Source organism: Egretta garzetta, unplaced genomic scaffold (assembly GCF_000687185.1).
Source record: "Egretta garzetta isolate BGI_Z169 unplaced genomic scaffold, ASM68718v1 scaffold440, whole genome shotgun sequence".
Taxonomy (NCBI): Eukaryota; Metazoa; Chordata; class Aves; order Pelecaniformes; family Ardeidae; genus Egretta; species Egretta garzetta.
Window position 1 is genome coordinate 628,158 of NW_009258293.1, and position 10,775 is coordinate 638,932.

The following is a 10,775-nucleotide window of genomic DNA, read 5'->3' on the forward strand; positions in this document are numbered from 1 at the left end:
TAACAGGTAAAGCTTTTAGCTTGTCTGGTAATATGTATTAATTCCTGCTCCTTTACTGTGGTTTTGGGCATTTCAGATCTCTCTACATCTCATTAAGCAAAGCAGTTCAAAGTATATATTATGTCATGATTTGTCCTCTTAGAATTAAGGCCTTCTTCAGTGTTGATACCATGTATCGCATCAAAGGTGACTGAAAATCACTAAGTGTCATACATGCGATTTAAGCGTAGTTAAGTGCAGAACATGTCAGCTAGAACATTTTTAGCTGAAACAAATCAATAGATTGCAGCTGACCTTTCAGGTACTGAAGAAACTGATGTGGCAGAAGTAAGAAAACAGTCAATTCCAGCTGGTTGTTGGATCTGTGAGATTTTGTGTCACCCATTCAGAGGGCGATTCAGCGCGAGATTCTTATGAGCATGGGTGTTTTAAAAACTGTAGTTCTACCACCGTGAGATTTTTCTCTTCCCACAATGCAGGGTTCTAACGGGGGCGTTTTGTGTGTTTCAGTGGTCGAAGGATTAGCCCTGCTGGATTTAGGGGTCTCACCGTATTCTGGAGCTGTTTTTCATGAGGTCAGTATGCACGCTTTGTTTCAAATGCAATACACAAGTGGCTTGTTCCTTAGCCTTACTGCTGACGGACTGGCAAAGGCTGGGGACCTGTCTTTTCCCAGAGACTTCAGGGAACTTGGAGCCATGGAGGTGTCTGTGCAGCAGGTGTATGCGCAGTGACTAGCGCAATGAGGATGTGCAGTTTGTTATGGAATAGCTCGTTATGTTTATTACTGCACAAGGAGAGTCTGAAATAGGGGAAGTCTGTAATAAGTAAAATACTCTGTTTGCATCCAGATGTTTCTGTCAGCAGAGGCCTGAGCAGGGAGAGGCAGTGTCGTCGTGAGTCTGTACTGGAGTCTGCACCTTGAGTTTCTGCATTTGCAGAAATAGTAACATTAGCACAAGAATGCAGTGCTTTTATTGCTCATCTTGAAAACACCTCATTCCTCTGAATGCTGAAGCACCTGCAGAGTTTCTGTGCCTTTGAGTGGTCTTGCTGCTGTGAAGGACACTCGTACACAGTGTCACCTAGGGTTGAGGCAGGTACTCTGTGTACCTCTGAAAACTTGTTTCACTTCAATAAATTCTCCTTCAAACGCAGTTTTCTCCCAGACTGTGAAATATTTTCACGTGCTTATTTATACCATCGCATTACTTGTAAAGTATTTCAAAAGAAATATGTTTTCTCACAGTGAAGACTGAATTTACACCGTAAAATATACAGTACTTCCAGATGAAGCTTTTCTGTCCAAGGAATAATTCAGAAACATGCTCTTCCTCCTACCTCAGAAGGGAAAAGCTGTGGGAGTAAGAGGTTGATAAGGCTGCTGTCCTGCTGCCTTATGTTTTTAACACGCTTTCTTCTTGTTGTTTAGATGAGTCTTTTATAAAGCAATAGGCTAAATGATGAAACCAGCTAGGTAGGAAATATAGATGTAGGAAATACTTTCAAAAGTACCTGCAAACAACCTGAAAAAATTGATTCTCTAGAAAAAAAATTATTTTCTAAAGCTGTTCTTTATGTGCTTTCTGTTGTAACTCTACTGCTGCACAAGTAGAATTGAAGAGTTGGAACAGAATATAATTTTCAAAGTCGATGGTGTCTTTTATAAAGCATAGTGAGAGCTTTGTGAGGAAAAAGGCCCATGAGTGTGCTTCGTTTAATCACTCCACTCTGACATGACAGCCTGATAGAAGAGGGTGAGGAAAATCGCCTTCTGCTGTCTTTCATGGTGCTGCTCTGCTTTTCTCACCAAATCGCCAGTTGTTTCATCTGGCAGTGTTTGACATGGGTTTCCCTTCTGCTCTCTTTTAGACCCCGCTGATAATCTATCTCTTCCACTTCCTGATCGAATATGCTGAACTGGTGTTTATGGTAAGCGCTCCTGGAAAGCTCCTCTTGAAAGGTCCTGTTCTGTGAAATGCTGAGTATGACTTTGCTTTTATTCCTGCCAGAATCGGGAGCCTTCAGCCTCCCTGTAGTTCAGATTCCCACTGAGCTCACAGTTTAGTTAGGAAGGCAGCTTTGCCTGTACAAACCCTCGTTCGGGCTTTGTTGTACATGCTCCTTTTTTGCAAGTTCTTGATGGGATAAGTATCCCTGCAGAGGGACAGAAGTTGGCATTTGGTTTCAGATCTCACAGGTTACCTCTTAAACATCAGAATATTTTGTCCCTCCAGCCTAATCCCTCCACTGCAGTGTTTCTCACTAAAACCTGCTGCCAAGTCCCAGGCCTCAAAGAGCCCACCGACGGGTTAGCCCTCCAAATGCCTCTTGCAAACTGTTCTCTGAGTTCCGCATGATTCAGGAGAGAAATGATACAGCTGGCTGCACGTGCCTCCTGGTGGAGCCTCTCTCCCCAGATCCCCACTGGGCAGGTCTCATGCAGAGCCAACAGCCACCTGCTTGCTCGGGCTGACTGTTCAGGTGACGGTACTGCTGCCTGGGAAGCTGGGGACAGCTCAAGGCACTGTCATGCTGGATTAATGGACAAGTGGGTTTAGCCAGCTGGACACTGCCCCAGTGTTGCCTGTGCTCTGATTAGAGCAGTCATTTTATTGACCTTACCTACTTCCTTCCCCATAATTCCCCATTCTTTCGTTTTGTAAATATTAGTATCTTTGATATGGCTCACTGCTTCAAGCTTAAGCGGTGGTGTGCGAGCACAATGTACAAACAGATCAGCAATCTAGTGTCCTTAAAGCTTGTTGTCTACTCTCTTGAGCTGAGTCAGATCAGAGCCCTTATTCAGCATTGCAGTACTGTCCAATATCTTCTACTTTTGTTTATTTTGCTTACAGTCAGTCTATCTGTGCCTTGCTTTTTTAGATAACTGATGTGCTGACTGCTGTCGCCCTCTACTTGGCCATTCACGACTTCAACAAAGTTGTGGTAAGCGGACTTGCCAGTGTTGCTGGTCCTCTTCTCCCAGCAAGTATAAATAACTTGTACCAAAGAAAACACACACCAGAGGATGCAGTACCACCCAGCCCTCATTGCAGTGAATCTGATCATGTCTGGGTGACCAGTAAACACGGGGTCTGAATGTGGGGAACAGTGGAGGTATTTTAAGTTTTCTTGTGACAGTATTATGGTATGAAACGGATTAACATCCGTAGCTACTGCACTGCACTTGAATGATGATCACAGCAGTGTAGATTCCTTAATCCAAACAGAGTGTAAAGAATGTGAGGGATTTGTGAGAATACGATAGCTAATGAAATGCAGACAAGTCCAGGGTCATGGTACACAAGATGGGATGTGAGATTTTGAAATGTGTACTGAAAGCCCACCTTCAGTTGTTGTGGCAGTTTGCAGTATGCAGAATTTAATTACTGGACCATGGATTTGGCAAGACTTTTGGCAAGACTTGAGTGCTCCCTTTTCTCACCTCTGCTGCTGCCACAATCTCCTGTGCGTTTTGTAGCTGGAGCCTGGAACGTTCACCCTGACCACGGTTTGTGTTTGCACACAGCGTGAGTTAATACACAGGCTGGAAACGTGTAACGGAAGGAATAAACCTTCCAAGGATGCTGAGGTGACATAAATCATTCTACTGAGCAAGGTGAAAGTCTGACACCAAATATTACTTGTTCCCTTCAAATTATGAGTACATGTATTCCGAGGTGAGTGATTCCTCCCAGCTCTCTCTCACAAGTAGCTCAAAGAACACTTTGCCTAAGTGATGCTGAGCTCTCTGCCATCCCAGTGGGGCAGTGATTCAGTGCCAACATGGACAGAGAGGCTGCATTTTCTACAGCATCTGTGTGGTCTCCCACCCAGCTACATACTTGCTCCTTGTCCTCTGACTTTGAGGCTGGAGAAATAACTTGTGATAGAACTGCAGACGTATAAAAACCCTGTGTGTGAGTTACTTTGCTCGTTGAGAATTTATTGCCAGCATCTCCCTCCTTCTGGCTCACCGTGACATAGTGCAGTAGGTTCATAATTCAGATTTCTCTTTTGTCTCCATAGAGAGCATCATAGAACAAGAGAGATCAAAGAGAGAGATCTTGGGTCCCTAAGGGAGATATGGCATAGAGTTGTCCATCTTCAAAGTAAGAAAGAGCACATAACTTCTGTGACTTGGTTTTTTAGTGGCTCGTGTGCTGAGCAGTGAATTCGTAAAGTCAACTTTTCATTGGCGAGCTCTAGGAAGGTTGAAGGTATTAAACTCTAGCGCTGAATTCACTGTCAGCTGTGTCAAGAGTTAGACACAGGTAATTAAGGAAGTTCCCTTAAGTAGGGATCATCAGCTTTCTTGTGACTTCCACTCCAGTCGTTAAGTATTTGGGAAAAGAGAGGGGACTTTTGTTCTGTTTGTACAACACCTGCATAATGTGAGTTTTGGCTCATGCCTGGGGCTCATATCTACTGTTCCCCAGTAATGGAAATCCTGAGTAGTAAGAAATAATGACTTTGCTCAAATAATGACTTTCCTTATCTGACAGTCTTTGGTCATTCTCCCTTGTTCAGTTCAAAAAGCAAAAGCTCCTAATAGAACTGGATAAATACGCGCCAGATGTGGCTGAACTTATCCGGACGCCCATGGAGATGCACTACATCCCCCTCAAGGTAGCACTATTGTAAGTATTGCTTCTTGTAGGCTGCTTTGGTTCCTCAGCTCCTTTGGAGTTTTATTTGTCTGATTTAGGGCTTCAACATTTGTTGAAGATTCTCTCCCCTCTCCTTCCCCCAAAATTTTGAATTCCCTGTTACACGTAAAAATCCCTCCAGCTCTGAGTACTCGGTTTGAAAGTGAAAAGCAGATGCTTTTCCAGATGTTTGTTGCCAACAAGTACATTCGCTCAGACCCCCTAAGACAGGCTCAACAGTATAAGGTCATTCATTTGGTAGCCAGGATGCACAGACCACATTCCAATTTGTTTTGCCTGTCTGCTAATGTCATCAGAACTGATTTTATGCCTCCTCAGTGTCTCAGGTGTCTTTTCAGAAAAGTTAGGAGAATTTTCGAGCAGTCAAACAAAATGTTTGCTGAATAGCACGACTTGGGTATCCCAGAATTGCTCATAATAATTCAAAGATATTTTCAGGTTGTCATCTCAACAACGTCATGGTGTTCCTCTCTATACTGAACATTTTTTTAATTTCAGAAGGCCTCAGCTAAAATAAATAATATACAGGCAAGCTACTTAATGTCAAAGAATTATTTTTTATTTGGGTTCTGAAGTGAATAAACTATTACCTGAATTATTCCGTGTCAGAGAGAATTTTCCATTAGATGAGTTGTTATTTTTTCTTATTTTCAGATGAATTTTCTAAAATGGTAAATTCCCCAGGGCGAGGAAGGTGGAGTCTGTAAATTGCAGACTGTTTTGTATTTAACGCTGTTGCACATTACCACAGCAAACTGGCATTAAGTTGTGCCTATCCTGCCGTAGGCTGTCTCTCTGGAAACACAGAGAAAAGCCAGACTGGGACTCGGAGAAGTGGGAAAAGCGTTTATGTAAAGCGATAATTAGGAAGTCATCAGCCCTGCCCACTCTGATGATGGGTTTAGTTACTAGCAAGGCCGATCGATACCTTATCTTGCTTATTGTATTGGTAATCCTTCCAAATGCTTTTCTGTCCCTTTGCGGTTGTTGTAAGTCTCATTTCCAAAAGGAGCTAGCATCTTTCCTAAGTAAAGTGTGGCTGCGTTCTGGAAGGTAAAGATGTTCCAAGTTTGCTGTCTTTCCATAATTCCAGTTAAAATATTCTAGATTTCCATAGCTGGCAGGTTTTGCTCTCAGATCATGTCATGATGAACATAAATGATTGCTCTGCCATAGCAGGAGTGTGCAGGTGCAGTTGGATCAGGGGGGAAACTCTGCTAATGTTCCAGGATTTGTATCCATCTTGCTTTCTCCTTGGTTTTGTTACTTTCTCAGAGTCAGTAGATGTGAGTAGCAGAAGGAGTTTACCTTGGACCCAATATTCCTAGGCCTGACTGAATAAATGCACAAAGTTTCTGCAAAGCAAGGAACACTTTTGGTAGTCATTTTCGAGGCTAGAACTTGCATTTTAGACCTTGTCCCAGCCATCTCCTTTTCTCCAATGTGCTCCTGTGGCCACTGTGTCCAAGGCTACAATCCAAGGGTCTGGTTTTTTGCTCCAGACTAAAGAACCTCGTCAGCTGAATTAATCTGATGATGAGAGGATCAAATGTAAATAAAGAAAAAGAAATGGCAAACTGCATCTGTTTTTCCCTTTGAATGTCTCTTTAACTTAATTAGATGGTATCTCTGTTGAATGGCGTGAGTGTAACTCGAGCTTTGCTCTTTTTCAGCTATCTGTTAAACCCCTACACTGTGATGTCTTGTGTGGCAAAGTCCACCTGTGCCATCAACAATACTGTCACTGCGTTCTTCATTTTAGCTACAATAAAAGGTAACGTGATGAAGAAAAACTGGTTTGTTATGTCTTTCTGTAAAGACTAGGAAATTAGCAGAAATTAAATCAAGGTGGAACTTTACAGATATGATTGCTACAAAGGTCTCGGTGAAACACATCAGAAACGGGGGCTGGCGCAAGGTCAGAGTTCTGCCTGAAGTCACAAGAGATCAAGAGGCTTTGTAGTCAGGTCAGAGCTTGCTTTCATCTCAGCGTACCTAGGTGTTTCATCTCTAAAAATGGACTCCTTCTCCAGGATGACTTTGAACAACAGTTTTCTGTTTATGAAGAAATGCGTGCCTGTGTGTGGGAGGACATAATGTTTTGCTGCTCTCTCTTTGGTACATGAATATGCACTTCAACTGCTGTATGCCATTCATTTTCAAAGTGTATCTTTGAACCTTTATTCAAAAGCAAGCAGTTGCCTGCAGCTATTATTTGGCTTTCACTCACAGTTGTAACCTCAGTGTGAAATGAGCTAACTGAGCTTTGGGGAGGCAGAAACAGCACCCAAAGACCTGTGCCGGCACAGCTGAAAAGACTGTGACCGAGTAGCTGTTTCATTCATTTTGTGCACAATGCCAGGTTCCTGCTTCTCATGCTAAAGCCTTTTAGCATGTGTGATAGGTCACGTAAGGTTCAGGGGTTTTATGCTGGATCAGAGGAAAGGTGGTCTTGTCTCCAGCACTGCCCAGACCCAGACATTGTGAAGAAAGCTGATGTAGGTTGGTTTTAGTAGTGTTTCTGAAAGAAAGTTTTACTCCGTGTACTGACTAATTGAGGCAGGAGGGAGTTTGATTTAAAAGTTCCTTAGATCTGTGCAGAAGGGTAGGGAGGTTTCTGTCCAGGAGAGTGTAGCTGAAGAGGGGAGAAGGCTCATGACCAGGTAACCCAGTGTTTTCTCTTTCAAGAGGTGGAAGCAGCGAGAAGCTTACCAAGTGCTGGATGTCTGTAGGATGATGATTAGTCCAGTGCACCAATTCAGGATTCTTGCTGTCTAAGCTGTATTTTTACAGATGGCTTCCATGAAGTGACATGAGGCTGAAAGCTATAACCAGGCTACTGCACTGGGTGCTGGTATTTTCATTGTTTAACCTGGGACTTTTTGGACTTGATTTCTGGTGTTCGTAGTTGGGCAATGTGAGCACTCAGCACTTAGCTCAACTTGAGACACCTCAAATAAAGCTTCCTCAATAAAGGCATTTATTTGTAAGACCACTTGGAAAGGCTGTGCTAATCCATTCTATGCCTCAGTTTTGGTATCTAACATGGGGGTAACACCACTTCATTGCTTCTGCTGCAGACTCTGGCTTGCTCACTTTCACAGCGCTTGGCTGAGGGCCCCAACACGTTCTGGTGGGGGGGTTATCCAGCATGCCCAGGATGAGTGTGACAGCTGTTCCATGCAGATGTGACTTCAGTGAAAGCATTCCCATGCATAAACAGCAGGCAGCATGGCCTATATATAGACTGAATTTCTGTGTGTGAATGATAGGAGATATAAACCAGTCAGCGTTTTTTTCTCGTGGGAGAATCACCTTGGTATGGGTCATTCTCTGTTCAAAATGTAGTTAAGAAAAGGGCACTCTCCAGACACAATCTGCTGAAAATGCCTTTAAGTGGTGTTCAGATCTTTGTAAAGCCCTTGCAGAGGGTTATGCGTTTCTTCCCATTTGGGCCTCCTGTCTATAAGGCTGTTTACACTAAATCTTCCTTGCAAATAAACATTTATTTTTTTTTTCCTTTGCAGGTAGTGCCTTCCTCAGTGCTGTGTTCCTGGCCTTAGCAACATACCAGTCGCTCTACCCTCTCACGCTGTTTGCTCCAGCACTCCTTTACCTTCTACAGGTAGACAATTTCTAACTGTTGGTACCTGTTGTTATCTTGTAGCTGTGCAGGGACAGTCCTTAGCTGTTGAGAGGGGAGGCAGGCAAGTCCTGACTTTCAGAAAAAGTGACTCTTCTCAAGCCACGGCAAGTTTGGAGCTTCAGTGGGGATGCCTGTGCACAGAGAGAAAGGAGCAGAAGGTTATCTACAGAACTGGACGGTGTTCAGCTTGCCCGAAATAAGTGCTGTTCTTTGTGTCGTGTGAATAGCAATGAGGATTTTAGACCTGGAGAGGAGGAGTGAGGAGCTGTACGTTTGAACCACTCAAACTTGGAAATGCTGATTCAGAGTTTAATGGCAAAAGGCACGTGCTTGTGAAAGTGGCTGGTTGTCCAGGTCCTTTCTCCTTCCCTATTAACAGGACCCCTGAATTCCGGCAGGGCTGACTTTGGTCATTCATGGGTACAGAGTGCCTCAGCAGACAGACACTGCTCCTGGCAAAACTAGCCCAGTAGGATCCTGGCCACACATCTGAAGCCAGGGGTGGGGTTTAAAGCTGAGGCAGCTCTTTGCTAGTGAGCGGATTCATCCACCCTTTGCCTCCGTGCATCCCGCTGGTCTCTCTTGGCTCTTGTGCTGATGCTGTAAACAAAAACTTAACTGAGAGTCCAAATTATAATGCACCTGATGAAAATTCATCACCTGCTAGTCTTAACTCTGATATGAGAGCACAGTGAGGCTGTGGCCACTAGCAGAGGACTGTTGTCCCAGTTCACAGGTCACTCGGTAATCATTTTTATTATTTTTGCCATTCTGAAAGTCCTGCTGTTGAGTGTTTTGCCACTCTTTCTTGGTTGCTTCTGTTTGTCTCCCTCACGATTTTTATAGTTAATTTTAACTACAGGTTCATTACAGCCTATTCTCAAATCTGAGCTTCGAAAGAGAAGGGAAAGTCCATTCTAGTCCCTTTTCTTTCTCTGACTATCTGACAAGAATGTCTTTTTTTCAGAAATTTTATTATTATTACTCTTTGCAAGACAAGAACTTCTGCAGAGTCAGTGTTGCTTTTTCAGTTTGATAATTTTTAGGAGCATTTACTTTATGTATTTTATATTTTGGTCTCATTTGTTCTCTTTTAACTTTAATCAAAGTAAAGTGGCAGTAAAGTACAAGCATTGTGTTCACAAGCAACGAGTGCTTTGATATGTGAATGCCTAATTTGCAGCTTGTAAAGGGGATCATGCTAGTGTGTTTTTCATCCAGATTTGTAACTGAACTTTCCTGCATGCTTTGTACAGAATTAAATAGCTTTTCTTCCAGCACTTTCCAACCTGTCCTGCCAAAAACCCTCAGTAAACTTGCTTACATTGTTCCAACAAGTGGCATTAAACACCCTGTAAGTGAGAAAAGGGCGCGTGCTTTACACAGAGCCCACATCAGTTAGAGCTGGCTCTCTGTACACCTTCTGCCAGTGTAAACCCTAGTACCAGATGGAAAAGCTACAGCTCTGACCTGGAGCTGCAGAACTCTGAGCGGTTCCCAAAGGCGTTGCCCCTGCCTGTATATTTCTCTTTACAAATGCAGACAGGGGACCTCTTGGAGTGGGATACCCATATGTCATGTTACGTGACAAGGGCTTATGGTGGACCTGTCAGGACATGTGGCAATGGCAGGACTGCAGCAGTTCTCTTTGTCTGAGGAGGCAACCTTTTCAAGGGGCTCCTTTGTGCTTAGGAACCCGCTGGATATCCCCTTTCCCTGAGCAAGAGTGCCAGTCCCGGTGGTGGAGACCTGGCATCACAGGGCGGTGGGTCGTGGAGCAGGGCTCTCGGTCACCCAGTTGATGCAGGTTCATCAGTAGAAGGCAGGCAGCAGTACAGTATTGTAGATATCTGAGATCCAAGTGTAGCTGTGCGGAGGCACATGTAAATCTTACACTGTGTGCACGAGACTTGACTCGCTGCAAGCAGAAATGACCAGCTTAGCCACTGTATTTTCAAGCGCGGTTCTGGAAATCCAGGCCATGTGTATCACTTAATTGGACGGAGTGAAGAACATCAAGCAAATTGTGCTTGAGAGCTGCTCTTTCCAGTGCCATAGTGCCCATGTTTGATGCTTTCCTTCACCAATTTAGAATGATGTATTGAACACTCGGGCTTTCTTGTGGCTTTTGACCTGATGAGAGGTATCTGCCTGCTTGTATTTCATTTTCAGCGTCAGTTCATACCAGTAAAACTGAAAAGTAAAAGCTTTTGGCTCTACACCATGCAGTATGCAGCCCTGTACCTGTGCAGCCTGGTGGTGATCATCTGCCTCTCCTTCTTCCTCCTCAACTCCTGGGATTTTATCCCATCTGTTTACGGGTTTATGTAAGTATAAGGATCCTTACTGGTCTTCTGTCTAGCCCCGCCACCCCGTGTTGTTTCTTGTGCATCACACAGAGGTGCCCCACTCCCTGTCCCAAAGGAGCGTGTGATCTGTGATTTTACTGGCAATCC

At 43.9% G+C, this 10,775-nt stretch overlaps 1 protein-coding gene across 1 annotated transcript in view; it reads left to right on the top strand.

Annotated features, from left to right (window-relative positions):
* The first annotated feature begins 473 nt into the window (after window positions 1-473).
* Window positions 474-10,775, top strand: part of PIGU (phosphatidylinositol glycan anchor biosynthesis class U) — a 17,641-nt gene continuing 7,339 nt past the window's right edge. The window contains exons 1-7 of the mRNA XM_035893337.1: window positions 474-575; window positions 1,873-1,932; window positions 2,887-2,949; window positions 4,534-4,643; window positions 6,347-6,447; window positions 8,201-8,298; window positions 10,492-10,646. Of these exons, the coding sequence (XP_035749230.1) occupies window positions 474-575; window positions 1,873-1,932; window positions 2,887-2,949; window positions 4,534-4,643; window positions 6,347-6,447; window positions 8,201-8,298; window positions 10,492-10,646 (689 nt within the window). The remainder of the gene's footprint in view (window positions 576-1,872; window positions 1,933-2,886; window positions 2,950-4,533; window positions 4,644-6,346; window positions 6,448-8,200; window positions 8,299-10,491; window positions 10,647-10,775) is intronic.